This window comes from Herpailurus yagouaroundi, unplaced genomic scaffold (genome assembly GCF_014898765.1).
Source record: "Herpailurus yagouaroundi ecotype Mexico unplaced genomic scaffold, PumYag 160, whole genome shotgun sequence".
Lineage (NCBI taxonomy): Eukaryota > Metazoa > Chordata > Mammalia > Carnivora > Felidae > Herpailurus > Herpailurus yagouaroundi.
Window position 1 is genome coordinate 5,728,972 of NW_024412401.1, and position 27,499 is coordinate 5,756,470.

The 27,499-nt window shown below is 36.5% G+C and overlaps 1 protein-coding gene across 2 annotated transcripts in view; it reads left to right on the top strand.

The window, feature by feature from the left end:
• Positions 1-27,499, top strand: part of CNTLN (centlein) — a 315,169-nt gene that overhangs the window by 274,877 nt on the left and 12,793 nt on the right. For both annotated transcript variants that reach the window (XM_040481333.1, XM_040481334.1), the window contains exons 24-25: positions 24,131-24,316; positions 27,027-27,104. In XM_040481333.1, coding sequence (XP_040337267.1) covers positions 24,131-24,316; positions 27,027-27,104 — 264 coding nt within the window. The remainder of the gene's footprint in view (positions 1-24,130; positions 24,317-27,026; positions 27,105-27,499) is intronic.

Here is a 27,499-nt window from a genome sequence, read left to right on the forward strand (position 1 = left end):
GTTTTGTTAATCTTTCAAAGAACTAGCTCCTGGTGTCATTGATCCGTTCTACTGTTTTGTTTTTATTTCAATAGCATTGATTTCTGCTCTAATCTTATTATTTCCTGTCTTCTGCTGGTTTGGGGTTTTATTTGCTATTCTGTTTCCAGCTCTTTAAGGTGTACGGTTAGGTTGTGTATCTGAGACCTTTCTTCCTTCTTTAGGAAGGCCTGGGTTGCTATTTACTTCCCTCTTATGACTGCCTTTGCTGCATCTCAGAAGTTTTGGGCTATCATGTTATCATTTTCATTGACTTCCATGTACTTTTTAATTTCCTCTTTAATTTCTTGGTTATCCCATTCATTCTTTAGTGGAATATCCTTTAGTCTCCAAGTATTTATCTTTCCACCTTTTTTCTTGTGGTTGATTTCAAGTGTCATAGCGTTATGGTCTGAAAATATGCACGGTATGTTCTTGATCTTTTTGTACTTGTTGAGGGCTGATTTGTGTCCCATTATGTGATCTATTCTGGAGAATGTTACATGTGCAGTGGAGAAGAATGTGTATTTTGCTGCTTTAGGATGAAATGTTCTGAATATATCTGTTAAGTCCATCTGGTCCATTGTGTGTCATTCAAAGCCATTGTCCTTATTGACTTTTCTGCTTAGATGATCTGTCCATTACTGTAAGTGGGGTGTTGAAGTCCCCTACTATTATGGTATGATTATCAATGAGTTTCTTTATGTTTGTGATTAATTGATTTATATATTTGGGTGTTTCACATTGGGGGCATAAATGTTTACAATTGTTAGATCCTCTTGGTGGATAGACCCCTTAATTGTGATATAATGCCATTCTTCATCTCTTGTTACAGTCTTTAATTTAAAATCTAGATTGTCTGATTGAAGTATGGGTACTCTGGCTTTCTTTTGGTGACTGTTAGTATGATAGATGGTTCTCCACCCCCTTACTTTCAATCTGAAGGTGTCTTTAGGTCTACAATGGGACTCTTGTAAACAGCATATAGATAGATCTTGTTTTCTTATCTATTCTATTATCCTATGTCTTTTCATTGGAGCATTTAGTCCATTGACATTTACAGTGAGTACTGAAAGATATGAATTTATTGCCATTGTGTTGCCTGTAGAGTTGGAGTTTCTGGTGATGTTCTCTGGTCCTTTCTAGTCTTTGTTGCTTTTGGTCTTGTTTTGTTTTGTTTTGTTTCCTCTTTTCTCCCCTCAGAGAGTTCCCCTTAAAATTTCTTGTAGGGCTGGTTTAATGGTTACCAACTCCTTTAGTTTTTGTTTATCTAGGAAACTTTTAATCTCTCCTTCTACTTTCAGTGACAGCCTTGCTGGATAAAGAATTCTTGGCTGCATATTTTTCCAATTCAGCATGTTGAAAATATCCTACCACTCCTTTCTGGCTTGCCAAGTTTCTGTGGATTGGTTTGCTATGAACCTGGTCTGTCTTCCCTTATAGATTAAGGACTTTTTTCCCTTGCTGTTTTCATAATTCTTTCCTTGTCTGTGTATTTGTGAATTTGACTATGATATGCCTTGTTACTGGTTGGGTTTTTTTTAATCTAATGGGAGTTCTCTGCTTCTTGGATTTTGATGTCTGTGTCTTTCCCCAGGTTAGGAAAGTTTTCCCACTATGACTTGCTAACATAAAACTTCTACCCCTCTTTCTCTCTCTTCATTTTCTAGGACTCCTATGATTTGGATGTTATTCCTCTCTAATGAGTCACTGAGTTCTCTAATTCTTATATTGCGCTCTTTTGCCTTACTTTCCTCTTTTTTTTTTGCTTCACTATTCTCCATAATTTTGTCTTCTATATCACTGATTCACTGTTCTGCTTCATCCATCCTTGCCATCAATCCATTTGAGATTCCATCTCAGTTATAGCATTTTTAATTTCATCCTGACTAGATTTACTTCTTTTATCTCTGCAGAAAGGGATTCTATGCTTTTTTTCAACCCCAGCTAGTATTCTTATTATCGTGATTCTAAATTGTACTTCAGATACCTTGCTTATATCTGTGTTGATTAACTCCCTGGCTGTCATTTCTTCCTGCCCTTTCTTTTGGGGTAAATTTCTTTGTTTAGTCACTTTGGAGGAAGGAAAAGACTTAATAAAATAGAAAATTAAAACTAAAGAATTAAAAACAACAGAAAAATTCTTATAAAGGAAGCTAGTTCTAGGCGTGTTTTGGTTTGGTTGTTGGAAAAAGCTTGATAGAATAGAGAAAAAAGGGAAGGAAAGGCAAAGGGAAAAAAAAGTAAGAAAATGTTTAAACTTTTAAAAAGATGTATACAGGGGTGCCTGGGTGGCTCAGTTGGTTAAGCGTCTGACTTTGGCTCAGGTCATGATCTCGCAGTTTGTGAGTTTGAGCCCTGCATCAGGCTCTGTGCGTGTCAGGCTCTGTGCTGACAGCTCAGAGCCTGGAGCCTGCTTTGGATTCTGTGTCACCCTCTCTCTCTACCCCTCCCCCACTTGTGTTCTGTCTTTCTTGGTCTATCAAAAAAAAATAAACGTAAAAAAATTTTTTTAAAGATGTATACAATAGGATAGAATAAAATGAAGTGAAGAAAGTAACAGAATTAAGAAAAGTATTTAAGGGGCGCCTGGGTGGCGCAGTCGGTTGAGCGTCCGACTTCAGCCAGGTCGCGATCTCGTGGTCCGTGAGTTCGAGCCCCGCGTTGGGCTCTGGGCTGATGGCTCAGAGCCTGGAGCCTGTATCCGATTCTGTGTCTCCCTCTCTCTCTGCCCCTCCCCCGTTCATGCTCTGTCTCTCTCTGTCCCAAAAATAAATAAACGTTGAAAAAAAAAATTTAGAAAAAAAAAACAAAAAAAAAAAAAGAAAAGTATTTAAAAACTGTAAAAAATGTTTTAATTTAAAAAAACAAAATAAAATTTTTTTTCTCTTTCTGTATCCAAAAATAAGAAAAGAAAAAGGAAAGAAAAGACAAAAACCAAAACCAAAAAAACCCAAATAGGACCAGTGAGCAGAATGAAATCCGAATGAAATTACATCCAATTTCCCCTAGAAGTATAACTATACAGCACTTTATAGTCCATACACTAAGCAGGAGGGGAGACTTATGGTGGTCCTCTAAGGGCTGAGCTTGGTTGGCGCAGTTGGGGAGGGCTTGGTGTTACAGGTCTGTTCTCCAGTAGGTGGCACTGTGTAGCTTATTGGGGTGGATCATTGTGGCATGAGTGCAGGGGTATGCACATGTGCACAAGTGGTAAAAATGGAGTCACCCAGCTTTCCAGTGTCTGGTATCAGAACTCTGCACTCTCACTAACCAGCAATCAAGAACCCCTAACTTTGTCTCCGGCTCCCATCCACTCTCTGCTTCTACACTGACTGCGTCCAAGCATCGGCCCACTAGGCAGCACCTCCTTCCTGAATTATATCTCATATGGGGCTGTGTTTCCAAACCCCTCACCTCTGAGAGCCCAGCCTCATGGACCCACTACGCCCCTCTGGGGAAGGGTCTTGTGGAGCAATGGCCAGGTGCCAGCTTCCCCCTGGGAACATCATAGGGTCATGCTGCTGCAGAGGCTCAGTGATTGTGGCTGGGTGCCTGCTTGCCCCAGGAAAAGTTTGTGGGATTGCAAGGTAGCAGAGGTTTAGAAATTATGGCAAAACACAACACGCAGCTGGCACCAGATTTCACTGCTCCCTGGCATCTTTTTTCCAATCCCAGCAAATGTGGCTGTTCTCCAGGATCACTGGGACCTTTGCCTGTGGGGAGGCCCCACAGCCTCTACCAAATGTGCTCCTGGCAAGGGAACCACCTCTCCCCATGTGGCCCACGGACCCCTCAGACCTCACTTCCTGCTCCTGGAGATTCACCCTTCCCACCCAGAGCATGGCCAGGTATTGACCTGTGGAATTTTCAACACTGCTTCCCCCTGTTGATAGAGTCCTAATGGTACTGAAACCCTCTGCTTTCTCCTCTCTCCCTTTCTTGTTCAGTCACTCTTTCTCTTTCTCTCAGCTTCTTTCAGGGGGAGTGCTTTTCCTGGACTCTCCCTTCTTTCTGTGTCCTCTCTCCACAAAAACAGCTCCCTGCCCTCTGCAGCTTCTGTCTGCCCCAGTTCACCTCTCCACACTGCATACCTGCCAGTTCTGTGGTTCAAGTTATGCAGATTGTTGTGCTAATCCTCAGGTCAATTTTGTAGGTGTGCAAAATGGTTTGGTGGTGATCTAGCTGCATTTCAGGGATGAGAGAAGTTGAGAACTTTCAGGCTGCTCCACCAACTTGGCCCCTCCTGCTTACAAAATTTTATACCACTGTTAGTACCCCATTTAGAACAAATCCCTTACTTTGTTTCTTTGGAAATCATAGATACCTTGGGAGTTTTCTCATTTTAAAAATATCTACAAAATGAATGGAATAAAACACTTTATGTGTTTTATCTCTTTTAACAAAGGTTTCAACTGATATAAAGTCAAACAATAAGCCTTGCCTCAGAGGACCCCAAATGATTGCAGAGTATTAATTTTAATAAACATAATTTACCTTTTCCAGATTTAAAGTGTCATTTCCTCCAAATACTTGTTGAGTAGTCTCACTGTTTAACTTATGAATAGCACTCTCATTGAATATTGTCATTACTCATGATGTAAAACCATTTTTATTACGACTTTTAGTTTCATAAGCCTTTGTTTTCTTGTTTTATATTCACATTAGGGTTTTGTTTGTTGCATTTATAGCCAAGATGTAAAATATGAAATATGTAATAGTAAGATTTATTTGAATACAAATTATTATTTTTCCTGAAATATTCTTTGAATGTGTCCTTTTTAAAAAGAGTTGATAACCAGAAGTTTTAAAAATAGAAAAATGAATGTTATGACTACATATATGGCTATTACACACTGAAGTCTATAATAACCTTTGTGATATTGTAATAGGTATACTTCTTCACAGAAAGTAACTTAGCAAAAGTTGTCTTTTGAAAAACAAAGTTTTTATTTTTGTCTAATGATTTGAATGATATTTAATGATAAAGTATCTAATTTTTAACTGTTGAAGAGTGACCTATTAATCCTTCATATTTTTCACCAATTATGTAAAGTATAAATGTCTTAATAGATAAATTCAGGATTTCTATGGTTTCATGTCTTTGTAATTTGAGTAACATTACATAGTAGGAAAATATAAAAGATATTGATAAGCCATTTTTAGTACTCTTTCAGAAGTTTTCCACTTTATTTCAGTTTGGTATTAGATTAGCTGCATTGGAATCGGGTGATTCTATTCCTTTTAAGTAAAATGCATAATTTGGGACTCCAAATTTATCAAATCAAAATCTTGGTGGGAGTGGGGCCAATAACCTGAATTTACTGTTAGGTGATTATTATGCATAATACAGTTTTTAAAACGCTGCCTTAAATTGTTTTTATCAATTGAATCTATATAACAGTACATATAGTTTGGTGTTTCATAGAACCCTAATGGTAATTTGAAATTTGTTTTTCTTAACTGTGTTTTAGGGCCAATATGTAGTTAATACTGGCACTACTTACGCTGTTTAATCCACTTTTCTAATAAAAGGCAACCAGCAAACTAATGCCAAACCAGAAACATTGGAAAAGACTGGACATTTGGCTCTGAGAAATGAGATGACTATCATCCTTCACTTCCTTGTGCATATGGCCCTAGGACCAGCTGGAAATACTCAGGAGCCACTATCTGAGGCTACATACCATCAATGACTTCCTAAATCTTTACTGACTGTATAAGATCTAAGCTGTCTAAGAATTTAAAACCTTCTGTAATTTGACCCTCTCTTGCTCTGAATCTCATCTCCTTCTCCTCTTCTTTCCAGCTTTCCCCGTAGTGCGTTCATTCCTGCCTTTGCATGGTTCTCCTTCCCACCGAACATATTGTCATTCATTATCCCCAAAGTACTGGCATGCAATAGGGTTCATTAAATTCTGAGGAATTGATTTTATATCTGGCTCAAGAAAGGTATTAGACACATAATCACTGCTTAGATTGAAAACTCTGTGAAGGCAAGAAGCACATTCCTTAAAGAGCATAAAGAATGTACATGGTTCCTACATGGAACATTGTAATGACTAGGACTCATTCTGTACAGAGCTTATCCGGGTGTATCATGTACACCAAAGTACCTAATGAATATTATTAGTAGTATTAATAACAACAATGTTTGTTCTGGCCCTGTTGTGGAATCTATGTTCCCTTTAGTCTTTTCATTTTTCATAGGGTACACCAGATTATAGAAGAGGTGGAGTGGCCATCTGTTCTAGATCTAGTCTTGAATACGGAATTTTGCCCTGGGGTAAAATCAAGTGCTCTGAGCGTGTGGCCTGGATATATGTGGCATAACTGAGGCTTTAAATCCTCCTAGTAACTGAATAAAACCCATAAGGGAAATTCCTAGAAGTATTTGCTCAATTTGATTGAGCCCTGATATAAGTTTGTTAATGTGCTTATATGTGAGAGTCATATGCCAAATTCCATCTTCTCAATGGTTTTTGTTAGCTCTGAAATAAATATCAGCCAAAGAACAACATTTAGCTGGAGGCTTAAATCATTTAATTACCAATATGTGCTTGCTTTGAAAAGATTTAGTAAGATGTTTTGGGTATGTAAATTTCTTGCTTCTTTAGTGAGAACATTTGTGGAGGACTATAATTTTATTTTTATATGTACAATTGTTAATACTTTGGCATGGTCTAGTCTCTTAATTATGATTTTTTCTATTTTTTCTGAGATTTATTGATATTTACTAGACATAAAACATTGTATAATTTAAGGTGTACAGTGTAATGATGTGGTATATGTACATATCATGAAATGTTTACCACAGTAAGGTTAACACATTCTTCACACCTCACATAATTACCATTTTATTGTTGTTGTTCTTGTTATGGTAAAGACATTTAAAATGTATTCTCCAGGCAACTTGCAAGTATACAATACACTTTTGTTAACTGTGGTCACCATGCTGTATATTACACCCTGGAACTTATTTTTCTTATCACTGGAGGTTTGTACCCTTTGATCAATGTCTCATTTCCCCCACCCCTCAGTCCCTGGCAACCACTGTTCTACTCTCTGCTTCTATGAATTCAGCTTTAGATTCTACATGTAAGAGAAATAATATGGTGTTTGTATTTCTCTGTCTGACTTATTTCACTTAGTATAATGCTCTCAAGGTCCATCCATGTTGCCACAAATAGCAGAATTTCCTCCTTTTTTACGGCTCAATAATATTCCATTGCATGTATATACACTGCATTTTCTTTCATCCATTCATCCATCCATAGATGGACACTGAGATTTCTTTCAGATCCTGTATTAATTTTCTTCGGATATATTCCCAGAAGTGGGATTGCTGGGTCATATGGTAATTCTACTTCTAATTTTTGAGGAACTTCTGTACTGTTCTCCATAGTGGCTGTATCAATTCACATTCCCACCAATACTGCACAGGGTTCCGTTTTCAACACATCCTTGCCAACATTTGTTATCTCTTACCTGTTTGGTAATAGCTATTCTAACAGGTGTGAAGTGATATTTCATTGTGGTATTGACTTGCATTTTCCCAATGGTTACTGAGATTGAGTACCTTTTAATGTACTTGTTGGCTATTTGTATGTGTTCTTTGTCAAAATGTTTATTCTGGTCCTTTGTCCATTTTAAATTGGATTATTTTGATTTTTGCTATTGAGTTGAATGAGTTGTATAAAGTTTCCAATTGGGAAGTATGATGCCTCCAGCTTTGTTCTTTCTCAAGATTGCTTTGACTATTCAGGTCTTTTGTGTTTCCATATAAATTTTAGGATAGTTTTCCTATTTTTGTGAAAAATGATGTTGGAATTTTGATAGGGATTGCATTGAATCTATAGGTGGCTTTGGATAGTATGGACATTTTAACAATATTAATTCTTCCCATCCATGAACATGGGATATCTTTCCATTTACTGGCATTTTCTTCAGTTTCTTTCATCAGTGTCTTATAGTTTTCAGTGTATATAGATTTTTCACTTCCTATTGTTTTGAGTGCTATTGGAAATGGGATTGTTTCCTTTATTTTTTCCAGTGTTTTGTTGTTAGTATATAAACACACAATTAATTTTTGTATGTTGATTTTGCATCCTGCAACTTACTGAACTTGATTCTTTTTAATGAGTTTTTAGTGGAGTCTCTAGGATTTTCTCTATATAATATCATGTCATGGAAAAACTGAGATAATTTTACTTCTTCCTTTCTGATTTGGATGCCTTTGATTTCTTTTTGCTGCTTAATTGCTCTAGCTAAGACTTCCAGTACTATGTTGAATAAGAGTGGTGACAGTGGCACCCTTGTCTTGTTCCTAATCTTAGAGGGAAAGCTTTCAACTTTTCATTGTCAGGGATGATGTAAGCTGTGGTCTTGTCATATATAGCCTTTATTATGTTGAGGAATGTCCCTTCTATAACCACTTTGTTGAGAGTTATTATCATGAGAGGATTGTTGAATTTTGTCAAATGCTTTTTCTGCCTCTACTGAGATGATCATGTGATTGTTATCCTTCACTCATTGTAGTATGTCACATTTATTGGTTTGCAAATGTTGGCCCCATGGTGTATGATCCTTTAATGTGCTGTGAAAACCTGTGTGGAGGAAATGCTATGGTGAAATCTTCAGGGAGTGCATGAGGGCTATCCTGGTCGTTGGTTTTTTTCAGCAGCAAAAGCTGTTGGGGTCCTCTGCAGAACAGGCCACTGTGAAATGAGGTTGTGCCTGCCACATGTCTGATACTGGTAGCCCAAGCCCTTTTTCCTTGTTCCAGGCCATTTCTGTACACCTCACTTGTGCCAGTCTCTGGGTCAGGTGAAACTGAAGTGGCTCCTTCTTGCAGTGCATCAAAAGGCTGGGGAAGCTGATTGCTCACCCCACTCTCCCTTTCCCAGGGAGGGGAGGGAACTCTTTTCATATTGGTAGTTCCCTGTCTATGCTGAGCAGCACCGGCCTGGGTGATAGGCTGACACAAGCAAAATGAAGCTGTCCTTCTTTTCTTCTACATTTGGTTAGTCTCAGGTTTTTTTGTCCCACTGTGTTTTGGGGCTTTAAAAGGAAGGTGTATACCTTCTCCTTTTTTCCTTGTTATTACTTGCAAGAATTTAGATATGGTGATGAGCCATCTTAGAATATAGAGACCAAAAGCAGTATCCACTTAGGAATGAGGCACAGATGTCTCTTTCATTGCTACTATTAACACTGGTTCTATAGATTCTTGTAAATGAAAATACACAAGAAAAATATATAATTACGGGATGTATACAGCCAAAATGTGATTGTCAGTGACATGTTTTTGGACATAGAAAATCCAAGAGAATCAACTCATGAGCTATTAGAACTAACTAGATAATTCAGCAATAAGTTCTAAACAAAGGCCAACCAACAAAATAAAGTAGCCTTTAAAAGTAATAATATATTTTAAAATGCTATTTTAAAATTTTTATTTACAATAATAAAAATAACTATTAAATACCCAGGAATAAATGTTTTAACAAATGGAAGAAACCTATAAAGCAGACTAAAAAGCACTGGAGGACATAAATCAACTATTAAATAAATGGAATAAATACTGTTTTAAGAATAGTAAGAATCAATACTGTAAATGTGAGAATTTATTCCAAAGTTAATCTAAATGTCAGTGCAGTTCTAGATACTGACAAATCGATGCTACAAAAATAACTAAAGGGGCACCTGGGTGGCTCAATTGGGTAAGCGTCTGACTCTTGATTTAGGCTTGGGTCATGATCTCACGGTTCATGAGTATGAGCCCTGCATTTGGTTCTGCACTGACAGTGTGGAGCCTGCCTGGGATTCTCTCTCTCCCTGTCTCTCTCTGCCCCTCCTCCGATCTCGCTTTCTCTCTCTCTCAAAGTAAATAAATAAACCTAAAAAAAATAACTGACAAGTAGGAATAAAGATAGCTAATGAAAAAGAATGGACAAAGAGAGGAATATTTTCCCTACCAAACACCAAAACATGTTATAAAGCTGTGGTAAATAAAACATCATGATTAGTGTAGAAATAGAGGCAAAGAGCATTTGACAGAATAGAGTTCCACCATTTTACAGTCCCACCAGTAGTGCACAAGGGTTCCAATTTCTCCACATTCTTGCCAACACTTGTTATATTTTTGATAGTAGCCACCTAATATCTCATTCTGTGTGCTTTTTAAAATTTTTTATTCAATTTATTTAAACTAAAAAAAGAAAAAACAGTTCATCCATTTCTCCATGCCTGCCCCCCCCCCCCCCACTTCTTGAAACCACCAATCTGTTCTCTATATCCATGAGTTTGGTTTTGGTTTGGTTTGTTTGTCTTAGATTCCACGTATAAGAAGGTTCGTACAGTATTTGTCTTTTTCTGTCTGACTTATTTCATTTAGCATAATGGTCTCAGGGTTCATCCATGTTGTCACAAATGGCAAGATTTCACTTTTTTAAATAGCTGAATAGTATTCTTGTGTGTGTGTGTGTGTGTGTGTGTGTGTGTGTGTGTGTGTGTGTGTATCTCAATGGACATGTAGGTTTTCTCCATATCTTAGCTATTATGCTGTGTTGAACATAAGAGCACATATGTTTTTTCAAAGTAGTGTTTTTGTTTCCTTTGGATACACACCCAGAAGTGGAGTTGTTGGATCATGTGGTAGTTCTATTTTTAATCTTTAGAGGAACCTGCATACAGTGGTTGTACCAATTTAAATTCACACCAGCAGTGCACAGAGGTACCTTTTTCTTTGCATTCTTGTCAACACTTGTTATTTCTTGTCTTTTGGTAGTAGACATTCTAATGGGTGTGAGGTGATGTATCATTGTGATTTTGATTTGCATTTCCCTGATCATTGATGATGTTGAGCCTATTTTCATGTAGCTATTGGCCATTTGTATACGTTCTTTGGAAAAACACCTCTTCAGATCCTCTGCCAAATTTTGGCTCAGATTGTTTTTTGCTATTAAGTTGTATGAGTTCTTTGTATATTTTGAATATTAGCCCCTTATCAGATATATGATTTCCAAATATGTTCTCCCAGTCAGGAGGTTGCCTTTTCATTTTGTTGGTGGTTTCCTTTGCTGTGCAGAAGCTTGTTCATTTGATGTAGTCCCAGTTGTTTATTTTTTGCTTTTGTTGCTTTTGCTTTTAGCATAAGACTAAAAAAAATCACCAAAACCTATATCCAGGAGCTTGCTGCCTATGTTTTCTCTAGTTTTATGGTTTCAGGTCTTCTGTTCAAGTCCTTAATCCATTTTGAGTCGATTTTTGTGTATGGTATAAGATAGTGGTCAGATTTCATTCTTCTGCATATGTCTGTCCAATTTTCCCAATGCCATTTATTGAAGATACCATCCTTTCCCTATCATACATTCTTATCTCTTTCATCATAAATTAATTGACCATATATGTATCGTGATCATATATGGCCATATAGGTTTATTTCTGTGATATGTGTTCTGTTCCATTGAACTATGTGTCTGTTTTTATGCCAGTACCATATGGCTTTGATTACTATAGCTTTTTTTAAAAAAAATTCAAGGTAGTTTGATTACTGTAGCTTTGTAATATAGTTTGAAATCAGGGAACATGATACCTACACCTTTGTTCTTTTTTCTCAAAATTGCTTTGACTATTTGGCTCTTTTATGGTACAATACAAATTTTTGGATTTTGCTATTTCTGTGAAAAATACTATTGGATGTTTGGGATTGCTTTGAATCTATGTATTGGAGAGTGTGGACATTTTAACAGTATTAATTCTTCCAACCATGACTGTGAAATATCTTTCCATTTATTTGTATCTTCTTCAATGTCTGTCTTGTCTTTTCTTTCTTTCTTTCTTTCTTTCTTTCTTTCTTTCTTTCATGTAAAAAAGGTGTTTTTATTAAAGCATGGGGACAGGACCCATGGGCAGAAAGAGCTACACTCAGTTTCTTTCATTAATGTCTTATAGTTTTCAATATATAAGTCCTTCACTTTGGTTAAATTTATTCCTAGGTATTTTGTTCTTTTTGATGCAATTGTAAATGGGATTTTTTTTTCCTTAATTTCTTTCTGATATTCATTATTAGTGTAAAAAACAGTGACTGGTTTTTGTGTATTGATTTTGTATCCTGCAGCTGTACTCTGAATTTGTTAATTAGTTCTAACAGTTTTTTGATGGAATGTTTAAGATTTTTCTTTATATAATATCATGTGCTTTACAAATAGTGACAGTTTTACTTCTTCTCCAATCCAGATGCCATTTGTTTACTTATTTATTTATTTCCTAATTTCTCTAACAGGACTTCCAATGCTATGTTGAATGAAAATAGCAAGAGTGGACATCTTTGTCTTGTTCCTGATCTTAGAGGAAAAGCTTTCAGCTTTCCACCTTTGACTATGATGTTAGTTGTGGGCTTGTCATATGTGGCCTTTATTACGTTGAAGTACATTACCTCTATATCTACTTTGTTGAGAGTTTTTATCATAAACAGATGTTGAGTTTTATCAAATGCTTCTTAAGCATCTGTTTAGATGATCATATGATTTTTATTCTTTTGTTAATGTGGTATATCACCTTGACCAATTTGGGAATGTTGAGCTATCCTTGTATCTCTGGAATAAATCCCACCTTATCATGGTATATGATCCTTTTCATTTATTGCTGAATTCAGTTTGCTGATAGTTTGTTGAAGACACAATATTTGCTTTTATGCTACTCAGGGATATTTGCCTGTAGTGTATGTGTGTGATCCTTTTCTAGTTTTGGTATCAGGGTAATACTGGCCTCATAAAATGTGTTTAGAATAGTTTGTCCCTCTTCTACTTTTTGAAAGAGTTTGAGAAGTATTAATATTAATTCTTATTTGAGTGTTTGGTAGACTTCACCAGTGAAGCTGTCTAGTCCTAGACTTTTGTTTGTTTGTTGGGAGGTTTTTTTGTGTGTGTGTGTGTTTTTTTTTTCAACGTTTATTTATTTTTGGGACAGAGAGAGACAGAGCATGAACGGGGGAGGGGCAGAGAGAGAGGGAGGCACAGAATCCGAAACAGGCTCCAGGCTCTGAGCCATCAGCCCAGAGCCTGACGCGGGGCTCGAACTCACGGACCGCGAGATCGTGACCTGGCTGAAGTCGGACGCTTAACCGACTGCACCACCCAGGCGCCCCTGTTGGGAGGTTTTTGATCATTGATTCAACTTCCTTGCTAGTAACCAATCTGTTCAGATTTTCTATTTCACCATGCTTCAGTTCTGGTAAGTTGTCTGTTACTAGGAACGTATTCCTTTGTACCAGTTGTAACATTTATTTTGTTTCTGATTTATTTTCATCCTTTCTTTTTTCCTGGTGAGTGTAGCTGAAGGTTTGTCGATTTTGTTTATTTTTTCAAAGAACCAGCTCTTAGTTTCACGGATCTTTTCTATTGTCTTTTTAGTTTCTATTTCATGTATGTCTGCTCTAATCTTTGCTATTTCCTTCTTTCTACTTTCTTTGGGCTTCATTTGTTTTTCTTTTTCTAATTCCTTGAGGTGTAAAGTTAGGTTCTTTATTTGACACTTGTTTCTTGAGATAGGCATTTATTACTGTGAACTTTCCTTTTAGAACTATTTTTGCTGCATCCCATAAATTTTGATGTTACATTTCCATTTTCATTTGCCTCAAGGTATTTTTTATTTCTCTTGATTTCTTCTCTTTCCCATTGGTTATTCAGTAGCATGTTGTTTAATATTCACATATTTTTTAATTTTCCAGTTTTATTAATGGAATTAAATTCTAGTTTCATATCATATCAATATTATTTTAATTCTCTTAAATTAAGTTTTGTTTTGTGGCCTAACATGATATATTTTGGAAAATGTCCCATATGCACTTAAGAAAAATGTGTATTCTGTTGCTTGTGGATGGAATGTTTTGCAAATATCTGTTAAATACATCTGGCCTAATGTCATTTAAGGCTCATGTTTCCTTATTGATTTTCTGTCTGGATGTTATATCCATTGATATAAGTGGGTATTAAAATCCCCTACTTTTATTGTATTGCTGTTTATTTCTTCCTGTAGGTCTATTAATATTTGCTTTGTATATTTAAGTGTTTCTAGGTTGGATACATAAATATTTACAAATGTTTTATCCTCTTGTTAGATTAACGCCTTTATCATTATGTAACTCCCTTCTTCATCTTTTATTTGCAGTCCTTGTTTTAAAGTCCATTTTATCCGATATAAGTATAGGTACTTCAGCTCTCTTTTGGTTTCTGTTTGCACGGAATATCTTTTTCCATCCCTTCACAGTCTATGTATGTCCTTACATCTAAAGTGTGTCTCTTGTAGGCAACAGATAGATAGTGTTGGTTTTTTATCTATTCCATCAATCTGTGTCTTTTGATTGGAGAATTTAGTCCATTTACATTTAAAGTAATTATTGATAAGTATGTGCTTATTACTATTTTGTTAATTGCTTCCTAGCTGTATTTACAGTTCCTCTCTGTTCTTCTCTTCTTCCCTTGCACTATTCCTTTGTGGTTTGATGACTTTCTTCATATATAAGGTATAAGTTATCCTTATATTCTTTTCCCTTTATTGTTTGGATTTTCTATGGCTTTATTTTCTTATGCTTACCATAAGGCTTGCATATAACAGCTTGTATCTATTGTATCCATAATAGTCTGTTTTAAGTTGATAACAACTTAAGTTTGATCCTATTCTAAAGCTCAACATTTTTATTCTCCTCACTCCATGTTTTGTTTTTGATGTCATGTTTTACATCTTTTTTATCTTTGTTTCCATTAACTAATTGTAATCATATCTATCTTACTACTTTTTGTTTTTTAACATTCATACTATCTTTGTAAGTAACTAATCATTGTGGTTTTGATTTGCATTTCTCTGATGAGACATGATTCTTTACATAGATACTCCTAAAGATTTATAAAACAGCTACTAGTATTAGCAAGAGAGATTAACCATTTCATGAGATGTAAGGCCAAAGTACAAAAATCAGATCTATTTTTATATGTTAGCCGTAAATAATTGGAAAATGAAATAGAAAACTTCCAATTTATAGTAGCATTTAAAAAATATTTAAATAAATTAAAGGGAAGACATGTAATCTACCAAATATTGGAATGAATGTAGAGAATGGAGAATTTTCATCCATTGTTGGTGGTTGAAGATTTGGGGGAAAGGTCTACTTCTAATAAATAAAACATTCACCTATGATATGACTTAGCAATTCTTCTTCTAAGTATTTACCCAAGAGAAATGAAAACATATGTGTGCAAACATACACACAAATGTGTTCAGCAATATTTATAGCAGTTTTATTCATAATAGTCAAGAATTGGAAATAGCCCAGGTGTCCATCTATAAGAAAATGTATTATTATATAATGGAATATTACTCAGCAATAAAATAAAATGAACTTTTTTTTTAGAGTTTATTATTTATTTTGGAGAAGGAGGGGCAGGATGAGGGAGAGAGAGAGAATCCCAAGCAAGCTCTGTGCTGTCAACACAGAGCCCAATGTAGGGCTTGAACCCACAAACTGTGAGATCTTGACCTGAGCCGAAATCAAGAGACAGACACTTAAACAACTGAGCCATCCAGGCACACTTGAAATGAACTTCTGATATATGTAACAATGTGGATGAATCTCAAAAACATAAGTGAAATAATCTAGACACAAACCAGTATATGGTGTACGATTCTATTTATAAATTTATAGAACAAGCAAAATTACAGACAGTGGTTTTGCCTTTGGGGCAAGGATTTGGATTGGCTAGGAAGGGACACAAGCAAACTTTCTGAAGTGATGGAAGTGTTCTTTACTTTGATCTGGGTCTGGATTATCCAGTGTTTTCATTTGTCAAAGCTGATAAAACTGTAATTAAGACTTATGCATTTCACTTTATATGAATTTCACTTCAAAATGTATTAAAGAGAACCATAATAAATATTGACTTTTCGTTAATGATGTGAATGCTCAAGTGTTTGGGGGGAGCTGTGTAGATTTCTGCATCTTCCTTTGAAATGCATCAACAGGGGCGCCTGGGTGGCGCAGTCGGTTAAGCGTCCGACTTCAGCCAGGTCACGATCTCGCGCTCCGTGAGTTTGAGCCCCGCGTCAGGCTCTGGGCTGATGGCTCAGAGCCTGGAGCCTGTTTCCGATTCTGTGTCTCCCTCTCTCTCTGCCCCTCCCCTGTTCATGCTCTGTCTCTCTCTGTCCCAAAAATAAATAAATGTTGAAAAAAAAATTAAAAAAAAAAAAAAAAGAAATGCATCAACAAAGTAAGATGGATTGATGGATATGTGAAAATGCAAAATAATTAATTGTAGCATGTAGGTAGTGGGTACATATTTGTTTCTGTGTTTTTAACGTTTATTTATTTTTGAGAGAGAGAGCGCACAAGTGAGGGAGGGGCAGAGAGAGAGATGGAGACACAGAATTTGAAACAGGCTCCAGGTTCTGGGCTGCCAGTGCAGAACCCGATGTGAGACTTGAACTCACAAACTGTGAGATCATGACCTGAGCTGAAGTCGGACACTTAACTGACTGAGCCTCCCAGGCATCCCTAGTGGGTACATATTTGTACACCATACATTTATTTCAACTTTTATGGATGTTTGAAGCTTTTCATAATAAAATGTTAGAGGGAAATGCACTTTGGAAAATTATGACTTGATTATAGAGAGGCAAAATCATCACTACCCCTCCTTTGCACCTTTGGAATCATGCAGAAGACAAGAATGATGAAGAAAAACTCAACTCCTTTTCACAGCCAACCTAGGTTATAGCTAAAACTCTGTATTTCAAAATACTTGGAAGAACATTGAAAAACAGGTTATTAGTGAAAGCATGCAAAAGGACACAGATATAAGACACCATGGAAAGAAGACTTAGGTGCTACAGATCTCTGAAAGATCAAGACCTCTTAGAAGATGAAGTGCACATGAGGTGCAAATCCTATATCCCCTATTTGCAACAGTGGAACAGGTCTGCAATGGCTTGTGATAGCCATCCTAGAACTGGTTTGCTTCCAAAGAATTGAGGAGGCAGGGCCTAATGAAGAATAACATAGATAATGAATATCTGAAGGAGGCAGCTTTTCTCACAGCAGGCAAAAGAAGAGTTTCCTTACAGTATTAAAAGAAAAGATGAAAACAACCAAACCATAACAAAAATAACCTGGCTAATGGAATTCATTAAAAAAATTAAAGTCATATGCAAAGTGTCACTAGTCTGGAAGATAGCACAGGCCCCTCTGCTATGTAACTTTCTGCAAATAGGTGATCTAGGAAAAAATCTCTTTAAAAACTGAGTTATGAGAAATGAACCAACATAGTATCCATACAAATATACTAGAATAAGAATGGAAAAAAGAAACAAAAAGTAAATGGCAGGAAAAAAAAGTTTCACCACAGATAAGTTGCTATTGAGTAGATGAAAATATATTAGTATGGGGCTCCTGGGTGGCTCATTCTGTTGTATCTGACTTCGGTTCAGGACATGATCTCGTGGTTCATGAGACTGAGCCCTGCATTGGGCTGTGTGCTGACATCTCAGAGCCTGGAACCTGCTTTGGATTCTGTGTCTCCCTCTCTCTCTGCCCCTTCCCCACTCATGCTGTGTCTCTCTCTGTCTCTGAAAAATAAATAAAAACATTAAAAAAATTGTTTTAATATTGGTATGAGTTTAAAATGTTAATAATTTCTTCTAAAAAGGATATGTTTAAGGTAGAATTAAATGTAAGAATTTAAGGAAAATATGATGAGACATAGGAGAAGATGAACTTAGGCAGATGAACTGCCAACTTGCTAGTTGGCAGAAAAGCAAAAAAGTAAAAGAAAATAAGTTATCTCAGAAAAAAATATATATTGTTGGTTTCATAAGAATGTGTGTGTATGTCAACAGTTGGTGTGTGGCTGTGGGAGGAATTGCCTAGGAAGGGACATCAGAGAAATTTTTGGAGTATGAAGATGTTTTATATCTTGAGCAGGGTAGTGGCTACATACATGCATACAATTCTCAAAGCTCATTAAACGAAACACTTAAAATGCATGCACTATTTCACTTATAATGTCTAAGTTTAAAAATAAAATGTATTAGGGGGAAAAGGATTTATGAAGCATGTGACAGAGATTCAACATATGTATAATTGGGGTCCTCAAGGAGGAAAACAAATCATGGAACATAACAAATATTGAAGTTGTAATTCAGCAACAATTTCCAGAAATAAAGACTTATAAGAACATAAAATGAACCAGGGAAAATTGAGCTTAAATGTGTCATACCCTAGGCGTGTTTTAGTAAAGCTTCTGGATGGGAAAAAAAGAAAGGAGAGCCAAGTAAAAAGTTCGTGTCATGTATAAAGGGGAAAAAACAAAGATGAGACAACTCTGAAGCTCCAGAGCTCCCAATAAGCTGGCATGAAGCCTCTGCAGGAACTGCAGTGCACTCCCCTTTTTCCCATTCCTGCTTCCTGAAGCTTCTTACAGCTGTTGTTTCTACAAATAACCTCCCAAATGCAAATTTTCATCTCAGATTGTGCGTCCAGGTGATCTGACCTGAGATGTACCACAAAGGAAACCTTAATTAATTCTGAAAGGTAGAAATAGTTACAGATAACTTTCTCTGGGAGTAATGCAATAAAACTAATCAATTACAAAACCTGAAAACAGAGGTCACTATGACCTCACTATTTAAAAGAAAAAAATTCTTGGGTCAAGTAGATAAATGTGAACAAATTACAGAATATCCCTAAAAGAATAACATTCTGGAATGATCAGAACCCACGGGATGGCTAAAACAATGCTCAAAAAAATTGTAACTATATATATTTACATTAATAAACAAGAAGAAATGAAAATAAACAGCTCCAGTACTGATAACTAGAATCTAAAGATTAAAATAGAAATTAATGAATTAAAAATGTACAATTAATAAGTGAACAAGAGTTGTTTTTAAAAAAGAAAAAGCATGGGGTGCCTGAGTGGCTCAGTCATGTAAGTGTCCCACTTTAGCTCAGGTCATGATCTCGTGGTTCACGAGTTTGAGCCCCTCGTGGGGCTCTGTCCGGCTTAGAGCCTGGAGCCTGCTTTGGATTCTGTGTCTTCCTCTCTCTCTGCCCCTCCCCTACTCTCTCTCTCTCTCTCTCTCTCTCTCTCTCTCTGTCTCTCAAAATAAATAAATAAATAAACAAACATTTAAAAAGAAAAAGTAATAAAATAGATGGACCTGGTGTTACCTTACCTAATTAAGAAAAAAGAAAGTACAACTATGTGAAACAAGTGATAAATAACAGTAGCCACAGACTCGGGGGGTGGGGGGTATCATGGCAGGCTACTTAGCTCAACTACATGCAAATAATTTTGAAAGCCTGGATGAAATGGAAAGTTTTCTAGGAAAATATAATGTTCCAAATTTTGCTCTAGAACAAAGAGAATACTAAAACCAAGTTGTCAGAAAGGTACCTTCTTACCTTCCCTTTCAGTAAATACTAAGTAAGCCAAATTCAGACAAGTGCTACTACAGTAAAGAACAGATCAGTTTAATCTCATCAAAACTACTGTAGCACATGGAAAGAGAAAGGTACCTCCAAATTTTTTTAAAAAGACTGCACACACTGTGTGTTATATGTAAGTGATGAATTACTAAATTCTATTGCTGAAGTCATTATTACACTATTTGTTGACTAACTTGGATTTAAATTTAAAAAAAAAATTGGATGCTTAACTGACTGAGCCACATAGGCGCCCCCTTGATTAACTATTTTTCAAGTTGTTTTGTAAAGAAAATTATTTTGTGTGGATTATTTTTAGAATTTGATGAATAAATTACACCATTATAGATTGTTACAAAAAAAAAGACTGCACAAAACTAAAAGAAATCAATCTCACGTTAATGTAGAAATCTTATGATAAAATGTTGGCAAATAGAGGTCAACAGCACATGAAAAAATATTATAGCACACCAACTGGAGTTTATTCCAGAAATGCAAGGATAATTCAAATCCAAGAAAATTACTAATAATCCTATTAATAGCTTTATGATGGAAAATCATGATAGTTTATATGGATGGTAAAATGGGCTTAAGACAATTTGATATTTTTATAAGAAATAAAAATGAGTAGAAAACTATTAAATTACATATTATAGATTAATATATTAAAATATATTTCTTAACATTAAAATATGGCTCTCATCTCAAAGCTGGCTTAGTATTTCCTAAGAAGTAAAAGGACTGTCACTAAAGTTAGGAAGAAGTCAAGCATGTCCATCAGTGCCGGATTCCAGCTCCAGCAGGTCCAGGGGTTCCCAAAGGATGAACCGCATCGCGAAAGTAACAAATGGACCCAAACCACAGCAGTGTGTTAGACTGGCCGCTTTATTGTGGCAAGCGTGGCATTATATTTGTTAGCAATTTCCTTATAACGTGTGTCATCTATGTTTTCTGGCATTACCTGATTCTAAAGATGTTCCTTTGTGTAATTACCCATTAAGGAACAACATAGTTATTTTCTCGTAACGTTCCCTCCTGCCCTTTCAAGGTCATCTAGCTCTCAACACCTCAAGGGGAACGTTTACAAGGACGTGACTTCTTAATTGTTCCTTTGAACCATTTGTGGTACAAGGAACAAAAGTATTCGCTTTGGTCTGGGGTGCCGGGAGGGAGCCAAGAGGGCCCTGGGAACCCACGCCCTATGCGCTCCCAGAGAGACAATGTATACCTAGGAACTAATGAACCATTCTGTACCTTAACCCACCGGGTCCAGTTATCATCTGGAATGCCTCCTGGGGGCCAAGTGGGCCTAGGGGTTGGAGTAACTTGTATCCGTATATACATTCCTTTGTTGCCAGAGTGGGGATTTCGAACCCATTTGTCCCCCTCCTTGGCTGAGAAATATATGGGGCTGTCCTTCCTTTAGGAGAGGAGTCTTTATAGGGGGTGGCAAGGGCTGGCTGCATGATTTCCTTGCGGAATCTTCTTTCTTTCCCCAGTGGTTCTTTTCCCGGGGGGCCTGTCGTGGGCAATTCCCCAACCGACAAATCCCCAGGTGCTTTCACTGGGAGGGGGGCTGCCCTGACCAGCGCTAAGGCCAAATTATATAAAAGCAGGAGTCCGAGAAGCTTCACTTTCGGTGGGCCGCCATGCAGTGCCGATCCATCCACCGCCCGGGCACTGCCATCAGGCTGGTTGGATAGCTTGGCTTCTGGCACATCAGTGCTACTATTTAATACTGTTTGGGAGGAACTTAACTGATGCAATCAGAAAAGAAATTAGAGGTGTAATATTTGGAAAATAAGAGATAAAATTATCAATATTTGAAGATAACGATTCAATCCCTAGAAACTAAGGAGCTGAAAAATTATAACAAATAAGAAGCTTCAGTAAGCTAAATACATGTCAACAATCTTTATATATACAAGCAACAGTCGGTATTAGAAGCAGCCCCCAATCAGGTCATGATCTCAGGGTTTGTGGGTTTGAACCCCACATTGGCCTCTGTGCTGACAGTGTGGAGCCTACTTGAGATTCTCTTTCCTTCTCTTTTTGCCCCCCCCACTCACACTTTCCCTCTCTCTCAAAAATAAATAAACTTTAAAAAAAAGAAGCAGCCCCCCAAAAATAAAATGCTCAGGAATAAGCTAGATCTATAAAGAGAAAACTTAAAAATGATTCTAAGAAATGCAAATAAAGATTTAATTGGGAAGGAACTCCATGGTCTTCAATTAGGAAGACTCAAACATGTTAAAATGTTAGCCTGATCCAGATGAAATGTAACATGATTGAAATAAAATTACCAGTAAGATTTGGTTTTTAAGGGGAGGAAAACTAGACAATGTTCCATATGGAAAACCAAACAAGCAAAAATTACCAAGAAAAATCTGCAAAAGAAGGGTAATGAGAGGGAGATAGCCTGCTGAATGTTAACATTTATTATAAAGCCTCACTAGCTTACTATGTTCTAACACTTCACTAATAAAAAGAGAGATGAAACGGAACAGAAAGTCCAGAAACTGACCCAAACACACAGGAGTTCACTGGGAGGAAGGTGAACTTTCTAATGAATGGTTGTGGGACAACTGAGTATGATTTTATGTAGCAATTTCAAAATGATGACCAATGGGTAACAAATTGAAAATTGAAAAATGAAAACTTAAAAGTAGCAGAAAAAGTCATGGTTAGAAAATGCATTTATATATGTCTCATTGTGGAGAATACTTTTTGAAGTAACACACTAAATTCAAAAGTGAGAAAGAAAGGAAAAGAACCATTGAGTATATTAAAAATAAGAAATATTTTTCCTTGGCATGAAACACTAATTACTGTGAAAAGAAAAATACAAAGAATGAAAAAATTCACTTATGTACAATAGATAAATATAATATCCCCAATATGTAAATGATTCCTGTAAATCACTAAGAAAAACAGGAAAAACTGAGAAAAGAAATATAATATTTCTTAAGGCTGATGTTCAACTTTTTTTTTTTCACAAGGGAAATGAAACTTACACATACAGTGAAAAAACAAGCTACGGTAAAATCCCAGATTGGTGTTTTGCTAATGGTATGCAGAAACAAGTACTTTTTTTTTTAAGTTTATTTATTTATTTTGAGAGAGACAGAGACAGCATGAGCAGGGGAGGGGCAGAGAGAGGGAGAGAGAATCCCAAGCAGGCTCTGTGTTTTCAGCGCAGCTCCTGATCCAGGGATTGAACTCACCAACGGTGAGATCATGACGTGAGCTGAGGTCAAGAGTCCCACACTCAAATGGCTGAGCCACCCAGGAGCCCCTCTTTTAATGTTTATTTGTTTTTGAGAGAGAGAAAGACAGAGCACGAGCTGGGGAGGGGCGGGGAAGGGGGTGGACAGAGGATCAGAAGCAGGCTCCACACTGACAGCAGAGAGCCCAATATGAGACTTGAACTCATAAACTGTGCGATCATGACCTGAGCCAAAGTTGGATGCTTAACCAGTTGAGCCACCCAGGTGCCCCACAAATACTTTCATATGTTCTTTGTAGAGGTATATCTTGGTACTGTCTTGGAGGGTGGGGACATTAAAGGTTTTCAGAATTACAGTTAGACACACCCATTGGTCCAGCAATTTCTCTTCCATGGATATATCCTAGAGATGCAAAATGTATACATGAGCACTGTTATTTATTGCAACATTGCTTGAGCTGGCATAAGATTGAAAAACCCAAACAGCGGTGCCTAGATGGCTCAGTTGGTTAAGCTCAGAGCCTGGAGCCTGCTTTAGATTCTGTGTCTCCTTTTCTCTCTGCCCCTCCCCAGCTCTCACTTGCCCTCTCTCTCTCTCTCTCTCTCTCTCTCTCAAAAATAAATAAACTTTAAAAAAGAAAAACAACCCAAACATCTGGCTAGGCTGCTCTCAGTTCACGAAGCCGGGCACCCGAGGTCCAGAGCTCTGTCTACCCAGAGTAAGGGGTGTCCTTTTCTCATGCTTGGGTAGGTATGGTATAGACTAGCATTGATTCGTTTCTGAAAAGGAGAACTTAAAGACTCTTGTGAAGTAGTCCCATGGTTTTGGATTTGTTTTTTTGTTTTTTTTTTTATCTTTATTGTTGTCTTTCCCACAAATATTTCAATTGCATTTTTACTCAACTTGCCTTGATCAAGTCCTTGCAAAGGATTTCTGATCCAGTTTTAATAAAATAGAAATAGCTTTCTTTCTGTAGCCATATTTCACCAGTTTATGTAATAATTAAATTAATAATATAATTAACCTGTTACAATGAATATACACACATTCAGCAATAAACAAACAACAATTGGCATCAGCTCTGTGGGCAGGAGTAGTTATGCTCTGGCATGATGAAAAGTAGCCTGCCTGATGCAAGAGCTCACCAACCAGGATATCAGTTCGTAAACCTGAAAGAGGGATTGGAGAGTTTGGTTAATCCAACAAGTTGGTTGAGTGTTCATTTAAGAGAGCTTTTATTACATACAGACAATAAGTAAAGAGCAATCTATTGTGTTCCAAAATAAATAAAATCAGAGTAATCCTAATAAGCAATGATTTGCTGATATCCTTATATTTTTATATTATGACTGCTTTGTCTTCATTTATGACTTCCATATGAGCCCACATTCTTTCCAATGTGTTGCAGGCTTTGGTCAAGGAATTACAAAATGATGTCTATGAAATAAGGCAACAAATCAGAGAGCGTAAAAAAATGCAGAAAAACAGGGACGCTTGCAGAACTTCAACCCATAAAGCCCAGACGTTGGCAGCTTCTATTCTCAACATTTCACGGTCAGATCTAGAGGAAATATTAGACACAGAAGATGAAATGGTAAGGTCATTTAAGTATTTATTAATCAAGGGCTCTTTACACATTGAGCTTAAGCAAATAAAATACTTTTATTTGTTTTATAATTCTTAGAGTTTCATCTTTAATATAATATTAATGAAGGTAAGCTTGACAATGTACTAGTGAAAGTTACATCAAGGGTATTAACCAACTCAGAAAACCTTTAGAAAAATTTAACTGTAATACAGAAATAAGCCAGTACGTAGAACCTTTAGACCTGCTTCTTTGTTATTCAAGTCCTTTCCTGTCACTTCCATTTTCTTTAATTTAGTTAATCATATATCTTATAAGATACTATTTTTAATTAAGCCAGTTTGAATGGATTTAGTTAAGGTGGGTCATCATTGATTTGAGGACCTTTCCTCCGATGTGAGTAAAAATAGTAAATCTATTGGCTTTCCTAGATAAATTCAAAATTATTGTTGATGAAGTTAAAGAAAAATATATTTATGGCTTTAAATTGGCTAAAGTACTCCTGTCTGAGTGAATTGATATGCATACAGATATGAGTCTTCAGTAGCAATTCTGTACCCCTGGGGAGGCCACTGCATTTTTAAACATAGTTGTTTCCTCGTTGACAATAGAAGCTCATCCTATACATAGTCTTCTATGAGACCTGAGGATGATAATCCTGTTCTACTATTAAGTCTCTGAACTTTAATGCATGAATACTAGACTTCATTGTTTGCAAACATTTAAAGAGATGACAGCACTAGTAGCTTCCCAATACATATTTGCTCAATGAATAACTAAAATGGTAGATGTGAATATTTGTATGAGAACATCCTCCAGCACCCCTGTCAGCTTCTCAAAAAACTTCTGGAGAAAAAAAAATTCTGGAGCAGAGCAGATCTACAATTTGCAAACTGCAAAAACTGCAGTTTTTAAACTTCCAGGAATTCTTAGAAAAGAGGTCAACCTACGAAATTATTTTCATCCCATGGGTGAACAGGATAGTGAACTATCAGTTTCCCTTTTTTTAGCACCTATGCCACAATGCCCATGACTTCTACACTTTGAATTCACTTTGTGAATTCTGAACTTTGAAGGACGGAGCATTATCAAATATAGTATCAAATACAAGACACACAAGAAATAATAGTGTCTCTGGCAAAGGTGTTAACTATACATTATTATAGACATTTAATTAATATTTGTTGATTGACAATGAGAATCCTAACAGAAAATTAGGATTGAGTCCTCCACTGTTGCCTAAGAGCTTTAAAACAAGCAGATTTCCAAAAGCCCTCATGTATGTGTGTATTTGTGTGTGCATGTGTGTGCATACACACAGATAAATGTTCTGGAAGACAGGCCCATCGGCTTTGTGTGGTCTCAAAAGATGCCCTCTCTGGGCTTACAAATTAGGAAAAAGTACCCTCTCTGAATGGACAAGTTAGAAAAAAGTTTTCCCTTTGAGTATATGAGTTAGATCTCTCTTTATAGTCCCAAAGAGTAGCTGGCACATTTCTGTGAAGAAATAGTACCCCAGCCTCTGCCTCTGGGCAGATGTATTCTAGAGCCAGAACGTACAGCACTGAAGTTTGCATATCACATAACCTTCAGTGCAAGTCCTCCTGGAAGAAAAAGGACACTAGTACAAACACCCTGTTCTAGGAGGATCAGTGCACCTTGATACATTTACTAGGTTTAATTATAGATCAGAGCTTAGTTAGATCCCTGCGTCTTTTCAGAGGTCTAGAGACTTGACTGGACTTGTCCAAGTAGAGCCCAAACCAGCTGACTTATATTCTTTAAGCTACACTGAATTCTAGCAAATTCATGTAAAAATTGATACTCCATATGAAGTGCCTAGTGGGATACCTGGCATACAGTAAATTTCAACAAATGTTAGTTTCCCAAAAACCTTTCCCTTTTTGAAAAGTCCGTCTTTTTGTAAACTGAATCATGATTTTATTTTATTTTATTTTGAATCATGATTTTAACTGAATAATCAACAGCGCATATGAATGCATTATACTTTCAGAAATATATTACCTCGATAATTGAAAGGTTGATATATTTAGGTACTTACAACACTGTTAGGTTGAAGAGCCCCTTGCTTATCAGTCAGTTATTGGATATTTTAAATAAGTAAGCATTTAAATACCCCAGTGGCATGCCACGTCCTATTTTGTTTTTACCTGTAACAATTACTCCTTAATTATCTCTTGACAAGTCATATTGTTTCAGTATAAGGTTTTATGTTATCTTACAAGAGTCCCTTGTAAATGATTATTTTATATAGCTCTGTCTTTTTATTAAGTTTATTTACTTATTTAAGTAATCCCTACACCTAATGTGGGACTTGAACCCATGATGCCAAGATCAAGCATCACAAGCCAGGCAGCCAGCCAGGCACCTCTGTACAGCTCTGTCTTATTTTTTGCTTGATTTTAATCGCTTTTACCTCCACCTCAGTCTCTACCTTGAGCTCCACTGTGAAGGCAGAAATAAAATATTCCTGAATTGTATTGTGAAATAGAGAGATAGAGCTTTATCTTCTGCATGTCAGTATTTATAAAGTATTATTAAGAGCACAGATTTGCATATTCCCTCCTCTGGAGGGACAGGCTGGTCTTTGTTGAATTCTATTCTGCCAGTATCTCTCTAAATTTATTTAGTTACCTGACAGTATGATCAAGTTCATGTACTTACAATTAACACCAGTCTTTCGATTTTCTTCATTTAGGAAATAGAAAGGACGAAGATAGATGCTGAAAATGATCGGGAATGGCTGTTGTACATTCAGAAACTTCTTGAAGGACAGGTATTTCATTTTTCTGCTTCATGTATTAAAACTTCTCAAAAAAACATTTCAAGCCTTACATTTTTACTCAATGTCTAACTTTTTGCAAATAGTTACACATTATTTACTTCTGTTAGGTAAAGAAGTATTCCAATAGGTAGACAGGAAAGTTAACCCTCTGTTTGTACTTTTGGACTTAACAAATGAAACAAATGCCTTGGGAAGAGCCAACATAGGTCTTAGCAAATGCATTAATTAAATTATTGAGTCAGCCTCTATGCTAGCTACACTGAAAAGGATCCGTTCTCTCAGCCCTCTTAGGAAAAGAGATTCTTTATTATGTGTCTTTAAAGTTAGTAGTTGATATGGACACCTGAGGAGTTCATGGGTTTCAGTGACCTTTTACTATGGACCTG